This window comes from Ambystoma mexicanum, chromosome 9 (assembly GCF_040938575.1).
Source record: "Ambystoma mexicanum isolate Mex_15411 chromosome 9, UKY_AmexF1_1, whole genome shotgun sequence".
NCBI lineage: Eukaryota > Metazoa > Chordata > Amphibia > Caudata > Ambystomatidae > Ambystoma > Ambystoma mexicanum.
Window position 1 is genome coordinate 733,553,074 of NC_090931.1, and position 23,788 is coordinate 733,576,861.

The 23,788-nt window shown below is 46.4% G+C and overlaps 1 protein-coding gene across 1 annotated transcript in view; it reads left to right on the plus strand.

Annotated features, from left to right (window-relative positions):
- Positions 1 to 23,788, plus strand: part of WDR75 (WD repeat domain 75) — a 552,173-nt gene that overhangs the window by 54,013 nt on the left and 474,372 nt on the right. The window contains exon 3 of the mRNA XM_069615630.1: positions 2,906 to 2,971. Within this exon, the coding sequence (XP_069471731.1) occupies positions 2,906 to 2,971 (66 nt within the window). The remainder of the gene's footprint in view (positions 1 to 2,905; positions 2,972 to 23,788) is intronic.

Sequence of the window (23,788 nt, forward strand, 5' to 3'; positions counted from 1 at the left end):
GATTCCACAGTCCAGGTGCCCTAGGATGCAGTATCCAGCATGATGCATGTCTTTGCCAGCAGGAACCAGAAACGGGCCACAGACCCAGCAAGGCCCACAAAGGCACAGATTGGGCCTTCAATGTGGGCCTCTGTTGAATGGGCCGGCTCCTTCCTCCCGGTGCCACAGATTGGCTGATGAAAGAACGGGCAGCCAATGTTGGGGGAGCAGGCTGAGGCCAGAGAATGCCTCCAAGTCCTAAATGGCATCGGCATCTTGGAAATGGCAATGAAAGCAGCGTCAATGCCTGGAAATGAAAGCAACAGTCCTTTTAAGATCTGCCTGAATGTTCATATGGTGAAAAACTTGTTGTGAAGAGTCAATTAAACAGAAGTTTCTTTTTTTTTTTGGTTAGATGTTTTTGGTGCGTGTTATCACACGGCGAACAAATGTCCAAATTACAGATTTCAAATTATTTCACTTTTTAATAAGTGAATGGGACGATGCAAAGCAGTGAAAAAGCCACACATTGTCTTTCCTACTCTGTGGAGGCTCGAGTGGCCAGAAGTTGATGAAGGCCTGCCGGAGCGTGTGGATTGGCTGTTCAGATCACTTGGTTGGCATATTGTCTATGAAACATGGTTTGATAAAACACTAGGAACCCCAGATAATCGGTCAATAAAGGACTGTCCCTCAATGTAGGGTTTGGCCCATGCTAATACAGTTTTATCCAGGTTGAACAAGATAAGACTTTTGCTTGATCACACTGATAGACCTGGGATCTATTCAAGAAATGTATTTTACATTCATGAATGACCTAAACTACTTCGGGTACCTGCCAAATTTAGGAGGCATCCGTGGGGATGGCATCCCTATATGAGCCCTAGGTGCAGGTAAGTTGGCCGTGATCAGTACTGGCCTGGAATCTGTGTGAGCAGAAGCTCCAATGGATGGGCTAGGACTCCCCGATCCCCCCACAAGGTACTGGGGGAACTAGTCTTCTATGTGAGTTGGTCGGTGCCTTGTAACAACATGTTTTGGTATAATGGGGCTGATTCCTGGAGAGATGTGACTAGGTTAACTTGCAGTTTCTAAACTGCCGCCGTCGGATCTTGGAGTATGTTCTTCATAGCACAGTAGAGCAAAATGGGTTCTTTCAATCCGTCAGAGCTGCATGGTTGTTGGGGTGATGCAGAATTCTAGGGGGCTTTGGATGAATATACCCTCCAACTTCAAAGGAAATCCCACCCGCCCCATAGTGCAGGACTGAGCAAGTGAGGTGTATCGCCTGGGCAGTAACCTTTCTTCATTGGTGTCCCTGAAAAGGCGCCAAAACACAGATCCACATTTCAGCACGAAGAATCCTTTACTGGGAGGGGGGGTGCCCTTTCGACTGCTGCTGCGACATCCCTTCAAGAGTCCTTCCTTTCGTCACCACGACCAAGGAACAAGCGACCTGGTCTGCAGCTGCTGAAAGGCGCTGGCTTCATCTTCATCACTCCTGAGGTACTGGGAGACTTGAGGTAATACTTAACCATGGTTGTTCTGATGCTCCTGTGTTGCTGAGGTGGTATGCCGTGTGTTTGGGGGTTTGCCCATACACACTGCCCATGCCAAACTCTGTAGACTGCTCCCTGAATGCTCACCAAAGTTCCTGGATACTTTTAACCAACTAAAAGCTTAGTACCTACTCGTTACTGAAGAATCCTCTGGAACTCACACTTTTCTACAGCTTGTGCCTTATCCTGTTCTGCCTACAAGCACGCCTGTGGTGTCCAGTGTTCCCCTTCTGGCTCTGATACCATCTCGTACCTACATGGCGAAGGACCTCTGAAGCCTAATGCCTCTCTAAAGAATGTATTACAAGTGAAAAGTGCTTACCTGCTTATGTTGGTCTTGTAAGTTTGTTTTATTTCTGAAACCGTATATTCTAACAAGTATACCACAAAGTGGTTTTTACTTACCTTGAATTGCGTGCTGCCATTCTGTAGTCTCTTACACTGCATTGGATTTCTATTATTTGCTATTGGTAAAGGCAATTACCTTTTTGAAGAATTACCTTTGTGTGTGTGTGTGTGTGTGTGTGTGTGTGTGTGTGTATATAAAACAATATTTGTATACAACTCCCAGAGTATATTGTACCAGCCATTAAAGATGAGCTTAACCCTGTAACGTAAATGTTACTGTTAAAAGGAGGATACATTGTTTCTCCCCAGCACTCCACATAAGCTGTGGTTGCACTAGTTTCACCTAATAAAATGGGAAAGGGATACAAAGATCCTTTCTACACTTGGGAACTGTAGTTCCCACAAGGTTAGCCCGAGCGAGTTAAAGGGGAGCCCCAAGGGCAACCCTGCAACAATAAAAAGGTATATACCAAGTTGTCAAAAGATAACAATTAAAGACACTATAGAGAGTCTTTAAAATGACACCCATATAAAGAGTGAAAGAATGTGAGTGTGCAAAACGTTTCCACTCACTGAGGTAAAAGGAAAAATAATCCACCAGTACAGCAAAAAGGTCTGGGGCTGACCCAGGTCAGGAAGATGTATTATTACTATGAAAAGCTTACCCAACGGGCATGATTACTGAGATGGCTGCTTTCTTTTAAAGTTTGCATAAATAGTTGTCCATTTTGTTTGTCAATGGCTCAAAGGGGGGCCAGAAATATCTGTTGGATTCCTTATAGATTGTAGGGAAGCCAATTTTTTAGTAAGGCTCTGATGGTTTACGAAGAATGCCACTTACATAATCTAAAATGTTTCCTTTGAATGCAAAGTTCAGTGCACCATGATTGAAAGTATAGTTCAAGTTTACAGTGCCCTGTAGGATTTTCTTTTTGGTTCCCTTGGGGGAATTAGTAGCAAACTCAGAAGTCTAACTTCCAAAAAACAATGTCTGTTAACATTTTTACATTTCTTTACAGCTGTATTCCTGCTCATTGGATGGCACTATTAAACTCTGGGATTTTATGGATGGCATTTTAATAAAGGTATGTGATGTTTGTTTGAATTAATACGGATGGCTGATTAGCTGTTGAATGCAAAATTTGACATTTATTCTAGTTGTGCAAAGAATGAATCTATTTGGGTGGTATTTTAGATTTTGTACGTACTCTTCTTTAGTAATGACTTTGGCTTTTAATTACCTTTTTGTGGGCTGAAAAACCTTCCACGCTGTGCAAGAACTACTAGCAGAACCCTCTGTTCTGAGAATGTTATTGTTGCTCGGATAAGGTTTTAATATTTCCTGTTATGATTTTTCCAGTGGTCACTGGATCTTTGCCTCTTGCAACAACTGAAGGGGAAAGAGTATTTTTTTTATTTGTTAGGCAAAGTGCCTCGGTTCTTCAGTTTGTGCAGACCACTAGTCAGTTTTATGCTTGTTGGGTACATTAGAAAAGTCCTACTGGGGGTTAGCCTTCACAAGACTTCTCTTGGTATTAGGGCCCCTGTTCTACACAAGTCGGTAGAGTGGCAGAGCAGCCAGGCTTATCTTGGGAGGGAGGAAATGTGGGCTGTAGAGCCGTACAATGAAATAAACCTACACATACCCAAGGAAATGCTTACTTAGTTATATTAAAATATATGTATTCATGTATACACCAGGCACACAAGAAAATCTAAAATGCAGCAACAATCTTTATTTCGGTGATTACGCAGCATAAAAGAACACCAGACCATATAAAAATCAGTCTTTCAGTATATTAAAACCAATCCTAAACAGCATAGCTACATTAAAACAATTAAAACATGTTTCCTAAAAGTATGCTTAAAGGTTCAATCGCCTTCAATTCTACTATAAGAGTGCAACTTGTCAATGTTTCCAATGCAATAAAAGTCCTCCAAGATGGGACCAAATGGGCTTCAGCCAGCAGGATCGCTCCCTAGCGTAGGCAGGGCACAAACAAAAACAAAACGTGCTTTTCATCCTCAACTGGGTCCAAACAGCAAGGGCTCCTGGTGAGCACAGTTTCCCCATTTGCGGTTGTCATGCAAGTGGCAAGATACCCAGCCTGAGTTTTACAAATCGTTTTCATTTTCAGGTTCAAGTGAACATCCAAATACTGTTCAAATCCCCAGGACTCTTTAGAATGGTAGGTAACTGCCCAGTTACTCCAAAGGCAGGAGGCGATTCTCCCCAGGCCCAGCGATTAAACGCAGTCCTAACGGGGCCTTTATATATCCTGTTCGGTAAAGATTTGGGGTAGTACCCATTGGGTGCACTGCAACAACGTGGCACTAGGACCCAACCTTTGGTATAAGTCTGAACTACACAGGTTGGTAGTGTGGCTGAGCAGCCAGACTTATCTCAAGCGGGATCAATGTGAGCTGTAGAGTGGTTTCACAAAGATTCAGTGACAAGTATCCAAATAAACACTTGCACTCAAGGTTTTGTGATAAAACAATTATTTACCGGTCATTTGAATAAGCCTTCTTTAGAAGGGAGCAATATAAGCGCAACACAGAAATACCTTCAAAATACACACTTTCTAAATCCGCAAGCACCCATTGGGATGACACACTTCCTACACCCTCAGATGACTTCAGTAGCTAGGACACTGGACATGAATAGTACTGAGATGAGTGTCAAAGAAAAGGTTATTAGAACAAGCCAGAGATCACAAATAATCGGAAGCAAGCAAATATTTTCGGACCCCCAATGCAGAGTACGTTAAGACCTTCCTGGAAGGATAGGTGCAACACAATGTCACAGAAGAGGAGTCAGTCAGTGAACATGCTGAGCCAAAGTGAATGAGCAAAAGTCTGTTACTGAAGCACTTCTTGTAGGTAAGGAAGAAAAGTCTTTGCACAATGTTTTCCAAGTCTTCGAAGAAAAGGAAGAATCGATGTAGGGCCACAAGCTGTTGGACTTGTGCGTTGTAGAAGATTCTACAACAAGATGTACGTTCTCTTAGACTGTACAGTACCTTAGGTTAGAAGAAATGCAGCAGATGACTTCTGTTTGTGTGCAACTCGGTCGTGGTGACAAGAGCGAGGACTTCTGGGGACTCCTCTACTGCAATGGGACGGTGTTAGGCAAAGTTTGTATGCAGTACCCTCGGGGAACACTACAAACCACTATGACTACAGGTATAAGCAACCCAACATTTGGTATAAGCTTGTATACAGTTTTGTGTAGCCAGACTTCTCTCAAGAGGGGAAATGTGAGCTGTAGTGGAGTTAAACAAAGATTCAGTTACAGGTATTCAAATAAACTTACACTCAAGGTTTCTTGCATAAACCATTAATAAACTATCAGTTATAAAGCCTTCAGAAGGGAGCAATAAAATAGTAACAAAAGTACTGTACACTGAGGTTCTGGTTCAGATCAGGCCCTTTTGGGATGGCCCACAGACTCAACCTACACCAACAGGTGACTTCAGTAACAATGGTGCTGGGGACATTAATACCTTACTGTTGGCATACAGAATACTCTTTAAAAAGTAAGTAAAAGGCAAAGAAATACAAATAGTCATAAGCAGGGCAAATACTTTCAGATGGCTCCGAGAAGTCAGTCAATTCAATAGGCTAAGCCAAAGTCAACGGGCAAGTCTTTGTATAGGATGCAGCACTTCAGATAAGTAAATGGAAAAGTCTTTGCACAAGTTCTTGGGAGTCTTTGGTAAAAAAGAATCAAATGTAGGGCCACAAGCTGATTAGACAAGTAAAGAAGAAAAAGATGCAGCTGAAGACTTCTGTTCCTGTACAGCTCTGCAGATCTCACTGTTCCTGGGCCTCAGTCGTGGGGACAAGAGGGAGGACGTCGGGTTGCTCCTGTACTGTACTGGCACCGTCAAATCTTGCAACCAGCAAACTTTACTTTCAGTGGCAACGCACACAATCTGGTGTCCCTCTCCCTGGCTCTACGGTTTCCTGTAGCACTCTGAGGAAATGCAACCAGCTCCGAGATGGTTGTCTAGGTGGCTTACTTGGGAGTTGATTGGGCCTACCAACTCAAAGGGAGAAGTTGTCCTTTGCAGGGCTTCTCTGTCGATGCGAACTTGACGATTCGGACCTGCAGCAGGGCATCACCGGACAAACCAACGGTCCTAGAGTTGAAGCAGCTGTCCTCTTCACTGGTCGAAGGAACCGAAGAAGAAGAGCTTGGTCGACTCTGCCTTCCAAGCCAAGAGACATTCTTTTTATTCAGTTATCTCCCATTCATTCCAGCCTAGCTGCCACTCACCCAGCAGGGTTGCTGTCCTTGCCGGACAGTCAGCCAGCCAATCGTCAGAGTACGTTTGGGTCTTCTAGAAGAGTAAGCACGGAGTTTCGGACACCTCCCTCACTTCGTGCCTACCCCAGACACTCTGGAGCCAGAGGCAGGTTTCACTCCCGAGGCCCACCAAAGGCGAATGAACAAAGGGAACAAATCTGGATTGGCGCTCAGAGAAAAACTCGAGGCGGAACTTTCCACATAGAAATGGCAAAAAAAGACCGGGACCCGTTTTAACAAAGGAGGCTCAGACGCCATCTTGAAAAACATACGTTACCGGAGCTGCGAACAGTTCACGGTTGGGGTAAATCATGTTAGTTCATTGTAAAACCACTGCCACCAGCCATACTGAGAGGAAAGGGTAACATTTGACTGTTACATGAGTGACTGGACATGGAGGGGGAGGGATTGGGGGGGGGGTTGTGATACTAAGTAATCCCTCCAGCACTCTATTGTAAAATAGGGTGTGCTGGGTCTAGAAACATACAGGGCTAAGTGAAGTCAATTTCACTACTGTTCTGGGAAACAGTAGTTGATCCCAGAGAAGGTATTTAAACCTTGGGAAATCTGAAAGACTTCCCTGTGGCACTGCACTGAAGGTGCTTTGTGACACAATTGTATAAAATGATGCCTATGGTGTTTTAGACTCCATAAACAAAAGGAAACCGTGTATAACATCACATAAAATACATGAGGGAGTCGGGGTAAAGAGTCTCACTCTCTCCAGGTTAAAAAAATAGTCCTCAAAATCCAGCAAAGTTGCTTGGAGTATCTACGGTAGAGGGAATTGGCACATTTTTGAGAATTCTCCCTAACGGACGGTCACCGATGGCAACCGGCAATCTTCAAATAAGTGGCACTTTGGTGTTTCAGACCCTTGTGTCTACTGCAAACAGCACCACCGCGGTTCGTGGCTGTCGAGATAGGCTTTCTTGCATCTGGGGTCCAGCACTCTGAGGTGGCTCAGGCTCGGTCAGTCCAGCTTCCTGGGAGTCCGGAGGATCTTCCTGGAGCTCTTGGCCAACTTAAAAGCAACGCACACAAACTGGTGTTCCTCTCCCTGGCTCTTCGGTTCCAGCAGCAACTGCAGTGGAAGTGCAGCCAGCTTTGAGAGGATATCCAGGTGGCGTACTTTGGAGTTGAATGGTCCCACCAACTCAAGGGGAGAAGTCGTCCTTGCAGGGCTTCTCTAGTTGAAACGAACATGGAGTTTCAGCACAGCAGCAGGGCTTCACCGGGCAAACAAACGTTCCAGGAGTTGCAGCAGGCGTCTTCAAGTTCTTCTTCACATTTCTTCATCCAGTGGTCGACTCTGCCTTCCTAGCCAAAAAGCCTTGCCTTTTTTTTTATGTAGGTTTCTCCCATTCATTCCAGCCTAGCTGCCATTCAAACAGCAGGGTGGCTGTCTTTGCCGGACAGCCAGTCGGCCAATCAATTAAGAGTGCATTCCTGTCTCCTAGGCGTTTCGGCACTTCCCTCACTTCCTCCCCCCCCCCGCAGACACATGGGAGCCAGAGGCAGGGTTCACTCGTGAATACCGCCACAGACAAAATGAAGAGACCAAACCTGGCTTGGCGCACAGAGTAAATCTCAAGAAGGACTTTTCCACAGAGAAATGGTAAAAAGATAACTGGGCCATTTTGACAAAAAGGGCCCCCAAAGGTGCTTTACTGCAGCTGTGAACACAGCCCGCGGTAAAGACACACCATAGTAGTAAAAAGTAAACCACTGCCACCAGCCATTAATCGTAGAAAGGGTAACGTAAAAATGTTACATGAGGAGCTAGACAAAGGGGATACTAAGTACCCCCTCCAGCACCCTATTGTAAGATAGTGTGTGCTGGGTCTAGAAAGTTACAAATGTAAGGAAGGTCAATTTCACTTTACTGCTCTTGGAAACAGTAGTTATCCAAGAGAAGGTATTTAAACCTTTGGGAAATCTGAAAGACTTCCCTGTGCCACTGCACTGAAGGTGCTGTATGTCACTATGTAAAAAGATGCCTATGGAGTTTGTCCGATTCAAACATCCAAAAGAAAGAGTTCAAATCACAGAAAAATACATGAACGAGTGGGGGAAAAAAGGGGGTTATCTATTCAGGTAAAAGTCCTAGAGTCCAGCACTGGGGGGTTGGGGGGGGGGGGCGGGGGGAGAGGGTCTCTAAGGTAGAGAGGGATTAGCGATTATCATGTTTCCGAGGATTCGCCCTAACATAACCTGAACCCATTTTAGTAGGATTTAACCATATGGCTGCAAGGCCAATATTGATATGATAGTATTAGTTTTTATATAGCGCCTATCGGGCCTCCAGATAAGGTGCGGTGCGTACAAGGCCTTTTTGCTCATGAGAATCATGTAAATACGACAGCTTTTATTTTCCTGTGTACATTTACACACAGGTTTAGAGCAGAGGGCAGTGCAAAGGTCTGGTTACTTGACGGAAACCAGAAGGCTTCTTTTTGATTTTCATCTACATGGATGTAATTGCATGCCAACTCTGAAACAATGTATTTCTCTGAAGCCTTTCAAAAAAAGAAACTGCGCACTATGATAAAAGAAATGGGTTCTTTCCATTCAGCTTCTGTTGTGTTGATGCTTGTGGAGCAGACAGAAGCACTGTGCATATTTATTATCCTAGAACTTTAGGATTGTATAAATAATAAGATGGAAAACGAAGTTGCAATTTAGAATTCATAGTTTGTAACAAATTGTGCTTTTTTTCCCAGTGGAAGCAAACCAGTATTGCACAATTGTAGTTCACATGCTATGTGCATAATCATGCGCAGGCACTTCATTTATACACTCCAATTTACACTTTAATTAAAGTGTGTAAAATAATGACAATGCACAGTATAGATTACATCTTCAACCTTATAGTCAATTGGGTACATTACTATAAATGGTCAGTGGCAGCATAGTCCTTGCTCAAGAGTAAGGTATTGTCATTACACCAATCACAGGTGTTCTAACATCTCAAATTTTCAAGACTACATTTAACACATCCAAAACCTGACTCTCCAGTGAGTGCAAGCACTGTTCAAAAACAAACAAATGAGTTACATTGGTAATTTGAAATAGAAACTCAGCAAAACCTTTCCCTGTGATAAACCTTTCCCTATGATAACCCAGATAGGTATTTAACTTTATGTAGAGCTTCATGAATGGTTCGTCCAACATCTAGGCACTGCGATTATTATACCTCAGTCAATACTCTGTTAACCGACCTCTGAAGAATGTTAACCACTAAGATAGCTCTGCCGGGTGAGCACTCGCTGCATCTGTGTGATTTATAGGTTGCAGGTTCGAATCGCAGCAAGGCCAACTCAGCCTTTTGTGGTCGTTAAAGGAATACCGGCTTTGGTGATAATTGTGATTACAGCGCTTTGCCAAAAGCGCTATATAAATAACCATTTGACTATTAGATTAGATTAGATATAGAATTTAGCATGGAGTCCTTGCCTCAGCACTGGTGTACCCTAACATTGGCATACCATTAGGTAGTAATAGCTCCAGGAAATGAGGGCTTTCATTAAACATCAAAAGACCATTCATCAAACCTCAAAACACACGATATAATTCCTGTTTGCTTTAGTATGTAATTGGCTAGCTTCTTGAGATTTCAACTTTTAAATACATACAGGAGAGATCAAATGGCAGAGGAGACAGACAAGGTTGCTATCCTACTAGGTCCAGGGACAATTATGATACAGTAAGTGCATAGAAGAAAGTAAGGGGACGAGTTAGGAAAAGGGAGAAATGGAGAGGAGAGTAAGCAGTCAAAGAGTGGAGAAGCAAGAGGGAAGAACAAATACAATTGCAAAAGTCAGTAACACAATGTTGCGAGAGACAGCAATTGCAAGCCAGGATATAAGATGAAGATGGGAAAAGCATGATTCAGGGCCACCAGGAGTACAAGATACAAAGGAAGTCCAGCATGAAAGTTGAGAAAGGGTTGCGCACTGAAGTCAAATCCAGCATTAGCCACAAGACGGTGATGGTGGAACCAGAATGTATCAGGACCGACTCCTGCAGAAGTAGGCTGGAGGGGGCAGGGAGAGCAGGGTAGAAGAATCGAGCAAAACCGGCAACACCTGTGTGTGAGATGGTTGGGTGGCACAAGGGAACATCATGGGGGTGTGGGGGGACAAGCGAGGGTTTGGTGATCGCCTGTGGGGACAGAGGGAGTAAACGCGTGTTGGTGCATGCTTACCTGCTGTCTGAGCAGGGGGGGTCGGACCATGGGTCCTCCTGGTCCGACAGGTTCAAACAGGAAGCTGCGCCTGCCCTTTGCTGCACCTGCCCGTGCGAGACACACCCTTGATGTAAGTGTTAATAGCAGGAAGGAAGAGGCAGGGCTAAGAAGGTGGGCGGGAATTGGGCCAGGTGACCTAGATCCACTTGCACCTGCTCCCCATCTGCAAAGGAAAAGAGGCTGCAGGGCACCTTAAATGGGGAAAAGAGCAGCAACCTGGAAGGCAGCAGGTGGGCGGGGATGTTGGGTAAAGTTTGCATGCGATACCTTCTGGGAACACTACAAACCACTATGACTGTAGGTATAGGCACCCCAACCTTTGGTATAGGCTTGTACTACAGTTTTGGTAGCGTGTTGAGCAGCCAGGCTTCTCAAGAGGGGAAATGTGAGCTGTAGTGGAGTTACAAAAAGATTCAATTTACATTTACAGGTATTCAAATAAAATGTAATTGTTTATGCAAGAAACCTTATCAGTCGGTTATAAAGCCTTCTTCAGAAGGGAGCAATAGAGTAGTAACGCACAAATATACTTCAATACTGTATACTCTGAGTTTCTGGATCAGACAAGGCCCTTTTGGGATGGCCCACAGACACAACCTGCACTGTCAAAGCTGGCAACCGGCAAAATTTACTTTCAGTGGCTGTTTCGCCTTTCTGCTCCTTGCGGTACAGAAAATGGCAATAAGCACGGTTCCTGGCCGTCAAGGTGGACTTTCCTCACATCTGAGGCCCCGCACTCAACTGAGGGGGGTGGAGGGGTGGAGGGGAAGTCAGGCTTGGTCAGTCCTTCATGGGAGTCCGGAGAATTTTCCAAAAGCTTTTCGGCCAGTTTACAAGCAACACACACACAATGTGGTGTCCCTCTCCCAGGCTCTACGGTTTCCTGCAGCACTCTTGAGGAAATGCAACCAGTTCCGAGATGGGTGTCCAGGTAGCTTACTTGGGAGTTGATTGGTCCCACCAACTCAAAGGGAGAAGTTGTCGTTGCAGGACTTCTCTGTCGATGCGAACTTGGCGATTCGAACCTGCAGCAGAACCTCACCGGGCAAACCAACGGTCCAGGAGTTGCAGTAGCCGTCCTCTTCAAGCTCTTTTTCAGTTCCTTCGTCCAGTGGTCAACTTTGCCTTCCAAACCAAAAGGCCCGCCTTTTATTCAGTTCTCTCCCTTCATTCCAGCCTCGCTGCCACTCACCCAGCAGGGTGGCTGTCCTTGCCGGACAGTCATTTGGGTCTCCCAGGAGACTAATCGCAGGGAGTTTCTGGCACCTCCCTCACTTCCTGCCTACCCCAGACACTCTAGAGCCAGAGGCGGGTTTCACTCCTGAAACCCGACAAAGGCGAAATGAACAAAGAGACCGAACCTGGTTTGGTGCGCAGAGAAAAACTCAAAGGACCTTTCGTCAAAGAAATGGCAAATAAAGACCGGGGTCCATTTTAACAAAGGAGGCTCGGCGCCATTTTGAAAAACATGGCTCCCGCGATTTAACTTTACCAGAGCTGCGAACAGTTCACGGTCTGGGTAAATCATGGTAGTTCATTGCAAAACCACTGCCACCAGCCATTCTGAGAGGAAATGCTAACATATGAATGCTACATGAGGAATTAGACATAGGGGATACTAAGTAACCCCTCCAGCACTCACTTGTAAGATAGGGTGTGCTGGTCTAGAATTTTATAGCATTGAGTGAAGTTAATTTCACTCCACTGCTCTGGGAAACAGTAGATGATCCCAGAGAAGGTATGAGCATTCTCCCTAACATGGGCTTAGGAAAGGAGACCTAGATCCACTTGCACCTGCTCCCCATCTGCAGCATTAAGCAGTATTGTGAAAACAAGGGAGCGCTCGACCTCCAGCTGTGGAAAGCAATTCCGTCAGTCCTTCCCTATATGGTACAAGTGCCTTGGCGTTCCAGATCCTCATCCAGTATAACACGGGCAACATCGTTCTTAAGTATTTGATCTGGACTCCCCCCTACTTCACATACTACTTTGTCAAAGGGAGCATTTCTAGGTAAACCAAGTAATCTTTTAAATTTATTCTCCACCACTTGGATAGGTGTGGAATCAGCCCAGCCCCTTTGGTCTCTAGGTAATTGCAGACACCACTTCAATAGAGTATAGTTTTAGGGGTAGCAAGATTGCCTCCCCCTCAATCGCGAAACCATACTCCTAAGCCCACACTGGTGTGCACCTGTCAAAACGCTCCTTGCCGACTGGGCACCAAATTTAATTTCATGGAGAAAACCTCTCCAAATAATTGTAAGAATCGGCCATCTCCAGTAATTCAGATTTTGTGAACGAGAGTAGCTTGATGCCCACTATGGGCACATACCATTGTCTTAGTTTGACTTATTGATATGAAGTTCTTTGATGGCACATGGAATCGAGCTGATGTTGTAAATCCACCAGTGTTTTAGCCAAAAGAACAGCATTGTCTGCAAAAGGAAGTAGGCTCCATCTGTGTGAACCCAGAGCTGGCACATCCTTGGCCACTTTGTACAGATCTGTAGCAATGCCATTAATAAATCGAAATGAGGAGCCAGCACACAACCTCACGGCTTGATCAAGTGTAGATACCCCAGGGCGAAAACCCGCCTATACATGTGAAAGAACACCCGCCCAGTCCTCTAGTCGATGCAGGATGACTTTTTAATACATTTTTGCTAGGGTATCGATCAGAGAAATGGGCCTGAATTTTGATGGCAACTTTGGGTGACCCTCCTTAAAAAATAGAAAAACAGCTTCTCTCTAGCTATCGGGGCGGGGGGGGTTTGCGGGGGGGGGTAGTGGGGGTCCAGGGGAAGATATTTGTGCGAAGAACACTGGTAAAAAATAGGCACCCAGATGCCAGATTCACCCTTAAACAAATTTGCTTGAAGGCAGTCTGGGCCCACAGCTCTGTCACTTTTCTGCTCCAGCACTTCTTTCCTCTGCTGAAGTGTGAAAGCATCTGACATAGATGACACATCTTTAAGATCCAGACATTGCTTCCCAACACCTGTGCTTCCACTGCCCCTTAATGACATAAGTCCAGGCGAGTACATTGAAGCAAAGTGGCTGAAACATTTGCTTGGTTCGATGTTATTATTTTTGGCTCCTGCTCAGGTTGGATGTTAGTTTTGACCAATTGCCAAAAAGTTTAAAGGAATGGTGCGATCAGAAATATTATTGTCCCTATGGTTCGGCCATGTGTTTTTAACCATAAGTCGATCGATCGTACAAACATTTCCTATGCACCTTATCGGAGTTTTCGTCTCTTGAACACAAGCGAAATCAGGCAGCAGGGTGCGGCCATTTTGTGATAATCTTATCACTTGCCGCATCGCCCTGGGTGAACTGCCTTTGCGGCACTAAATCATATCCCCCCCCCCCCCCCCGCCCCTGACATCACCAAATCATTGATATTCTCTGCCTCTCTCCGTGACGTTACTGGGCAGCGTAGCCAAACGCACCCAGTCGTCACCTATGTGACTTGACGCAGAACCCAGAAAACACACATCGTCTCGCAACACAGCGCGTCACAATTCGGAATATGAAACTGTACTTTAAAAGGAAACAGCAAGACTGTACAATTGGTAAAGTTTATTTCACATTAAATGTTTCGAACATTCAGCGTTTGACATATTCAAAATGGAACTTTTTTTCTTTGGTCTCGATCTGCAAATGTTTATCGTGAGTGACCCGCTGTTCCATATTGGTACACAGGGTGTTCGATTTGGGTAAATGAAGCACTTTGGTCACACAGTGAATTGCAAGACTGGTGCATCAACTTGGCACTAGAGCACCGTAAAGGTTATGTTGCTCCTAATTGCTGGTACAGCGTAAGGCATATTGGCCCTTGTTGATCCTCCCCCAAAAAAAGAGTCAAATAAATCCAGTGACATGTAGCTGCAGCTGGCGGTTAAAGAAACCGTCAGTTGGGGTCTGGAATAGATGACAATCGCAGAATGGCAGGATGTACCTGTTTGCAGAACATACAAATAGAAATGTGTCTCAGTGCACACACAATGTAATGATTTATTAGCGTTGAACCATGGGGAAACGAGTGGTGGTCTACATGCGTGTCGATGCTGGACTGCCCATGTGCCCGGTAGAAAGACCAGCACACAAAGGTTGTACTTGCACTTCATTGCAATATGCCACACAGAACGAGCGAGTACAATGTAACCCAGCAATAACGGTCAGCTATTCGTATTTGGACTAGTTCTGGTATAAAATTGTCGAAAGAGAAACTTACATTATATCCACCATTTCCATTCTCTTGGCCTAATGCAGTCTCCGTTCGTGTCAACGATTTTTCATAAACTGAACTTGCATGTAACTAGGTCCAGTTTTGGAATGGACATCCTTATCATATCTTACGTTATTACACCCCTCCTTCAATTCAATCCCTTTCGGAATGGTCCCTGTCTTTCCAGTTAAAAAAACAATAGAACCTTATACTGTGTGTGCGACACATGGACCTCCCCAGCTCCCAAGCAAAAATTCAAAGCTGGTGACCTTCACTCACAATGAACATACATTCTTAGTTTGCAACATCCCGTGTCAACGCATCCATGAGAACTTCAATTTTGAAGCACGGGCCCTGGAGGAAAAAATTGGGTGCTGTCGCTGCTCGCTGTTCGTGGTGCTGCTGAGGGGTAGGGGAAACTTGGCAATGACAGAATGCGCCCTACTCCAAAATTGTAGTCGATGAAACACAAAAAACGGAGTCAAAGTGTGTCTAGTAATAGGCCCACCTCTGCTTATCTCACGGCCTCCTACCCCATGGCATGTTTCCACAGTCGGTACTTCTTGAGTGCCTAGTATCGTATGTAGCCTAGGTCTCATGCTTTTTGTGTGATGAGCAGATATTCAGCTGTTTTGGGAACTGTATGGCAAGGCAACTGCCAAAACCCAAAGATTCTTACACACTGTTATCCACCGGGCACTAACACGATAAATGAAGGTCCCACAGTAGCTCGACTAAACTGAAATCTGAAAGCAGTGTTACATTGTATGTCAATAGTAATAATTGTACTATTTTAAAAGAGGATAGATTTCAAAAGAAAAATTGCATACTTTATTTGGACACTACATTTTTGACAAAAATAAAAACAGAAGGTAATCATTTGTACCGGGGCTTGAACTGTTCAACGAGCTCTGCTTTGGGTGGACGTGGCATGTTGGCAATGTATGTGCTCTAAACAGATTTGCGCGCAATTCCATGAGTATGCATCTCTACGGCATTAATAATAAGATAATTAACAAACTAATTCCATTTCCTAATATACTGGTTTGACCAGTCATTTTTTGCTTCTTTTAGTAAAGGCCATAGTCTAGCGAAGCATCACTAAGTTTCCTGCAATCCTAGATTGTTCATGGCCTACATTCTCGTTATGCGCTAATACCGCTAGTAATGTCCTATATTTCATGCTTCCGATGCCAAAATGCAATCTCTTTGGCATGTACTTTAGGCACATATTGTGGAACACCTCCAAATCTCCTGTGTGACAGAATTCCTAGAGTCCCTTCAGATCTCTTGATAGTTTTCTCAAACGCAATCTTCTCAAGGGCTTTGTGTGGAGCTGAAGATGGAATCAACCACTTTTTTTTTTTTTTTACTTAATTTAACAGTTGTGGTACATAACAGTGCAGCAACATGACAATTCAAACTTGCGTATATCATGTATAATCAATACAGTTTTTCAACACAACATGTGGTATTTACAGAACAGAAGTATTATTAGGCCTTGCCGGGCTACTGTTAGCTGAGTCCATTTCACTTAGGTATACGCTGAACGGGGCCCAAATGTCTTTTGGTTTACATGGGCTTGGTAGCGTCATCACATAATACTCCTCACATTCATTTACGTACATAAGTTCCTTGAGAAAATGATTCACCTGTGGTGCTTGTGCACTTTTCCATTTTTGCAGGATACACTTTTTGGCTATCGCACACGCGATGTTAAAGAGCCTTCTGGTCACCTCAGATCTCTTTCCTATATCCCCAAATAGGTATTTAAGTGGTGTGAGATTTGCCGATATCTGCGTTACCTCTTCTAGAATTGTTGCCACTTCCCCCCAAAATACCTTTGTGTGGGCAGCTCCAAAAAATGTGGAATGAGTCAGCCTGGTCGGCCCCGCATTTCTGACATCTGCCTGGGTCGTTTCGTGTGAATTTTGCAATTTTTTGAGGTGTGTAGTGTAGCTTATTCAACACTTTAAATTGGATCAGCCGGAGACCTGCATTCATGGACACCCTCTTAGTGAGCTCACAGCATCTCTCCCAGGACCCATCGGTGATGGTGGAACCCAGGTCCGATTCCCAGGAAGTCCTTATGTTCACCGTTGGAGTATTGGCTTGTATAGTTTTGTAAAGTCCCGAAACACTGGTTCCCGATCGAGTAGACGGGGCCACCAGGCACGGGTGCGGTGGGGGCTCATCAGGGAACAGGGGCCATCTGGCCTTAAACGCCATTCTCATTCTGTAATATTGCAAGACCATCAATTGATCTCTACCCATCCCCGTTTTGAATTCCTCCACTTATGAATTTACCATTAGGGAATATGTCCTTGATTTTGAATTGCTTCTCTGGATCCCACGTTTTTTGCACATCTGTATCGTACGTGGGTGCTATACCTGGGAAGTTCCAGAACGGGGCCTCTGCGTGGTATGGTGTCTCCAGCCCAATCCTGCGAAAAATCTTGGACCATGCATGTACTGTTGTGCTGACTGGGTCAAATGGGCATTCGTCCTTAAGTTTGTTTTTAAAGATGATGGACCTCAAGTCGGTTGGGTGTGCTGCATGTTGTTCTAGACAAATATGGGGCGAGGCGTCTTGTTCATCATACCAGTGTTTAACAAACTGGGCCTGTGCCACCAGGTAGTATAATTCAAAGTCTGGCGCTGTTATTCCCCCTTTGTTATAGGGTTCGACCATTTTTTCCCACTTCATCCTGACCGCCCCTCCGCTCCAGACGAACTCCACTGCTATGGACCTGAGCTTATCAAAGAATTGCCTACCAGGCCAAATCGGGACGTTAGTAAATATGTACCACAACTTGGGGAGGATGACCATTTTCAGTACGGCTACCCGACCAATAAGAGAGATGGGAAGTTTGGCCCAGAAGCGAAGTTTAGCGGCCATTGTGTCTAAAAGGGATTCATGGTTATTCAAGAGTAGGGAAGCTTTGTTTCCCCGATACCATCACACCCAGGTATCTTCTCCCGTCAGGGGACCATTTTAAACCGTGTGTATTTATCGGACATCTGGTGGTCGGGGTTAAGGGAAGAATCTCCGACTTGGAGCGGTTGGTTTTGTATCCTGAATATTCTGCAAATTCATGCACTGTTTCCAGCACAGGCCCCAGGTGTGTGTGTCTGGTTCTCGGACATATAATAGGGCATCATCTGCATATAGGGAGATGGACTGGGTTAAGCCCGACATCCGTATGCCCCTCTGATTTTGGTGTTCTCTAATTGATGCTGCAACCGGTTCAACAGTGAGAGCAATCAATATCGGGGAAAACGGGCAACCCTGTCTCGCGCCCCTCCCCAGCTCGAACCATTCAGACATGGTGCGATTAGTCAATACCCTGGCCCCGGGATTAGTAGAGAGTAGCTTAACGCTTTGTAAGAAGTATGGACCTAGGCCAAATTTCTCGAGCACCCTGAACAGGTAGCTCCACGAAACTGAATCAAATGCCTTTTCCGCATCCAGTGACACGGCCACTGCCTGGGCCTCCGGCCTAATCTGAGCCATGATACCAAACAGCCTGCGGAGATTCAGAGCCGTGGACCAGGTAGGAATAAACCCGCATTGGTCCGGATGCACCAGCTGAGGCATGTAGGGTAGGAGTCTCGTAGCCAAGATCTTAGCAAAATTGTTGGCGTCGCAATTTATGAGAGATAAGGGCCTGTAAGAGGACATCTCATTTGATGGACGTCTGGGTTTAAGGAGCACCGTTATTATAGCCTCTCTCATGGATGACGGGAGCATCCCCGATTCCAGGGCCTCCACCCACCCACACAGACAGGAGCTCCGGGGCTAGCTCTTCACTAAGTTCCTTGTATAATTCAGCCCCCAGACCGTCCGAGCCAGGTGCTTTCCCGTTAGCTAGTGATTTTATCGCTTCCTTTATTTCATCGATCGTTATGGCCTGGTCAAGCAGCAGTTTATGTTCTGTTGACAATCTAGGGAGCGTGATGTTATCTAAGTATTCTCCAACCTCAAGTGGTGTTTTCAAATCCTGATTAGCATACAGGTCGGTATAGAATTGGGTGAATTCTTTATTTATACCTTCCTCATTTGTTACCGTACCATCCCCCGCCACTATACTAGAAAATCTGGTATAGTGTCTTTCGGTCTTCAACAAGTTGGCCAGAGTGTGACCTGCTCTGTTCCCCTCGCCATATCTACGCGCTCTAACTGGGGTTGCCATGTACAGCAGCTCTCTAGTGGCCAGTCTGTTGAATTCCTGCAAGTTATTATTAATGTCTGCCAGGACACTATCCTCATGTGTGGTCGTATATCGCATTTCTAGTTTGCCCAGCCGTTGTTCTATTTCCGCCAATTCCACCCTGACCGCCCTCAATAGCCCTGTGGACTTGGAGATCAGCACCCCCCTCATCCAAACCTTAAACGTCTCCCATAGGGTTGTATTTCTATTTACTGAGTTCTTGTTTGTTTCAAAGAAGAATTCCACCTCTGCGTGTATTGCCTCTGCCACCGTGGGATCCCTCAGAATATCGGGTGGCATACGCCATCTCCTGGCCGGGGGTTTTACATCCTCCAGTGTCATATTAAAAAAATAGGGGAATGGTCGGATAGAGTACGGGGGAGCATCTCACTACTGTCAACCTGGTTCATAAGGGACGCAGACACCAGCCAGTAATCTATGCGGGACTCTGTGTCATGCACTGAGGAATAGAAAGAGTACTGCCTTTTATGGGGGTGAAGAGTTCTCCAAGCGTCCACTAGCGTGAGTTGCGATAGGATTTGGTGTAGGACAGTAGTTCTGGTGGGGTTTCTGTGTCTGGAGGTGGAGAGGTCCAGCGTGCCATTCAGAATGGTGTTAAAGTCTCCCCCCCCCCCCCCCCCCCCACACCACGTGTTCGCCACCTGTGAAGCCCAGCTCTTGTATCACATTTGTGTAGAAGTCCGGATCGTCTGTTTGGGCCATACGTGTTCACCAGTACTAATTCTACCCCTGTTATGTTCCCCCACACTATCACATATCGACCTAGTGGGTCTATCTTACTCTTCATGTTGAAACCCAACTGAGGGGTGGATAAGGGTGAGCACTCCTCTCGCCTGTGAAGAGTTTTCAGTATAGTATCTTTGTGGGCCCCACCCTTTCAAAAGCTCAGTGCTAACTTTCTGTAGCGCATGCGTTTCTTGGAGCATTACTATCTGGGGGTGGTGTCGACTAACATAGGTCCCCACTTTTTTTAGCTTGGTCCGGTTGTTCAGACCACGTACATTCCATGTAAGGAGCTTTAGCCTTGACCCTCGGGTCGTCACATTGGGATTAGCCATGTATGTATGACCACATCGCTCCCCATATCTTACTGTTACTCATAATAGTTTCTTGTACTGCACTGTCACCACAATTTTTAAAAACTTGTAGGACTCTTCCCACTGAGTCCCAACATTCCAACACCCCCCGGTCATACCCACATCGCTCAACGGAGCTAAACATCCTGTAATACTTTAATCCCCCGCCCACATCATCTACCCCAACTTGACAATGCTGCCCCGCAAAAAACATTCCCTTAAACAGGTGGAGCTTTCCTGAGGGTCACTAGTTGCAGCCATCTGGCGCGCTCTAGACTGAGGCTCACAGCCCGGAAACCAACAGTCTTTGTTCAGTTCGTCTCCGTTGCATAACTTCCAAATTATTATTATTGTTTTGTTTTTTTCTTTTTTTTGTTTTTTTCCCCTATTCTCAATCGGTAGGCGGTCAATCCCCAACTCCACTGCTTACTCTGCTGGGTCTCGCCTCTCATCTCTCGGTTGTGGTCTCGCATTTTGGTTCGCCACTCGGTCTCCTGGGGGTAATGGGATGGAAGTCTCCACATATGACATGGCATCTGTGGGATTCTCGAAGAAGTGAGCCCTTCCCCTGGGTTGTATTCTCATTTTCGCCGGAAAGATGAGGGCATAGGGCATATTTCGCATGCGTAACTGTCTTTTCACCTCTTCATAGGATTTCCTTTGCATTTGTACGTTGGTTGAAAAGTCTGGATATATGTGGATTTTGTTTTCTTCGTGATATAAAGTTCCTTTTTCTCTCGACAGCCGGAGTATTGTGTCCCTGTCCCTATAATTAAGGAGGCGTGCGATTATAGTACGAGGGGGAGCCCCTGGTTTCGGGTGCGGTGGGCTCTTTCAATCAGAAAGTGATCCGAGAAGGAGTCGGCACCTAGGATGTCTTTTAACAGGGACTCCACTTGTCTCTCCATGGGACCTTTGCCAAAATGTTCTGATACCCCAACAATCCGGATGTTGTTTCTCCGGGATCTCGATTCAAGGTCCTCGCACTTGTTTTGCGTTTTATGTAGTTCTGTTTGGAGGTGGGCTATGTCTCGACTGTGTTGTGCTATCGTGTCTTCGCTTGAACTTATCCTGTTTTCCGCCTCCGTAATACGTGCGCTTTCCTTTTCGACACGTGTCTTCAGGGATCCGATCGTCGACACTGTCATCCAGTTTTACGTTCACACCCATAAATCCGTTCTGCACTAGCGTTGCTAGGCGTTCCATTGGGTCCGTCTCCTGCCCATCAACTAACAGTGGTTCACCCCCAGCCGCCCCTTGCGGTTGTGAGCTGGTGAAGGTGTCCATTGGGCCAATCTTTTTCCCACCCGTCCCTTTCCTCTCGGTGCGGCCCATGTGTTGCGGCTTCCAGAGAAGGATGGACTGTGTCCTCCCACGTATTGTTGCCCAGAACCCTGTTATGTGGCCCAGGTATGGAGAGGGGGTAGTCCTTTATATATCCGATCTTACCATATGGTGCACTACCACGTATTGTTTCCCAGAGCCCCGCTATGTGGCCCAGGTATGGAGAGGGGGTGTTCCTTTACATATCTGACCTTGCCATATGATGCACTACCAATGTACAGGATTGAATTCCGCAATTCTGCTCTGGCTGGAGCCTCCCCGACCACCACTCCGGATAATATGTTGGAGGGCCGGTGCACCCGCGCGGTCCAGGGCCCAAGGTTGCGAGAGATTATTGCCCACTTGAGGATGTATGTCCCTTCACCTCCACCTGGGTATGTCTTGGTGGGCTTTTATGATGAGCTGGTGTTACACAGGGTGTTGTAGGGATGCGGGCCCCCCGTTCAAGGACCAGTATTTATTGCCCGTGGCATGCCCAGTCCGTGGTTAAGGTGCACAGTGCAGGGCCCCCCTTTGTCACGGCTATCCCTGCGCCACCTCAATCCGCCTCGCGCCCCTCCAGCACGGGGCCCTCCTCACGGCCCAAAGTCACTTACTTGGTGTTTGGGGGGGGCGGGCTCCAGCCCCACTCGCCCCCGGGGTCAGTCCGCGCCTTCCGGTGAGGGCCGTGGCCGGCTGGGGCCCCGCCGCGAGGTGCCGCGGGCTGGAGGATGGGCCAAGCAGTGGTTACGGCCCCCTCAGCAGGGGAGCAGCACACGGCCTCCGTGGAGCCGCGGACAGCACCGCGAGCCGCCGCAAAGCAGGAGCTGGGCTAGGCAGTCGCCACGGCCCCACCAGCCGGGAAGCAGTTCACGGCCCCCGAGCCTCTCCTTCCGGCTCCCGCCGACGCCCGTCTCCTTCCACAGGACTCGGGGAGCGGTCGCAGGCGGCGCCGCAGTCGTCCCCGGGCGGGCGGTCGCTCGACTCCTTCTTTGTGTCCAGGCCTGCGAGGCACACGATGCCCCTCCCCCACCTCGGCTTGCCGTCGGACGTCCCTGGAGCCCACTGGCGGCCTCGCAGGCCCCTGCCAGCCGCCGGAATCGCCGAGCAGGATATCTCCGCACCTCGGTCCCGGTTTTACAGTTTTTTTTTTTTTTTTTTTTTTTTTTGGATGTGTGCTGGATCTTCCGCCAACCAAATGTAGCTTCCAATAGAGTCTGGGACGCTCCTGACAGGATTTTCTGGAAGAAAGGATTGTGTCTGAGCAGGAGCTCTCACACTAGGCGGCCATCTTCGATGTGCGCAACAGCGCCCCCCAACCACTTCTTCTTTCGTGCCTGCTCTGGGGACTAAGAGCCATGTTCACATTGGTGGAAATGTTGGTTTTCTGTCCAGTGGTGAACGTTGGAACAGTGGTGCATTAGTGACCGCCATTTTTCCAGTAGAATTTCCACAGACCATCACATGTTTTGGAGCTCCACCAAAGATGCTTGCTGAAAGACTGGGACCACTGTGAAATACTTTGCAAACTTCCCCCCCCCCCCCCCCCCCTGCAGCTGAGATTTTTTTGATTGATTCCGCAACATGCCATACATCAAATTGATGTTTCATATTTGGAAACTGCTCTCTCATTGTCTTGGCTATTGAAACGTGTCTGTGGCTATGAGGTCGATTTGCATTCCCCTCGATTGTAGATATTGCAGTGATTTTATAAAACCAAGTTTCTCCATGGCCACTGAGGATTTACTTTCGGACACCTGCATGACCACTGAACTCGCCATTTTCTTACTTTCCATGTCCTGAAAGTGGTATGTGCAGTACTTGGCAGAAAATCCGGGGCTGTCTCCATCGCTGGCTAGCCTGAACCGTTTGTTGGAGAATGTACTTTGAATAGACAATTGTTCAATGTTCCAAGCTTCACTAATGGCAGGGAATAGATAATCACGTTGGGATTTGTAGTACCGCGTTTTAGAAATGAAATGGGAGTCCCACAAACTGAAAAAAACTGGATAACTTCCTGAAACTAGAGCCACTGAAAAGTAAAGCTGCTGCACACTGTAGATTGCCAGCTGGCAATTCCCCCAGCATTGGTTGAGCGCACCATGAAATTGACAGGTGGCATGTATTTTGAGGTTACTGCCTTGTGTTAGATGAGTCACATTCACCAATGGCTTCCCACATACTTCCCCTCTCACTGAATGCACACATTCCAGCATCTTTATAATCTCCATTAAACTGCTGTCGAATACTATGTATTTGGCCTCTTTTATTATACTGTCATCCTGCATCACTGCTTCGGACTGAACTGTTGTGGACATAGCAGCCAAACTGGACATACTATAGTTGATATCTTTGTCTAGTTCGTCTGTCAATAGTGTTGATGCTTCAGTCTCTACCATTTCAACATCTGTTACTTGACCATGGATAGGAGAAAACATCAATGTCGACTGCTTTTTGGGTGGCATTTTTTTGGCGGGTG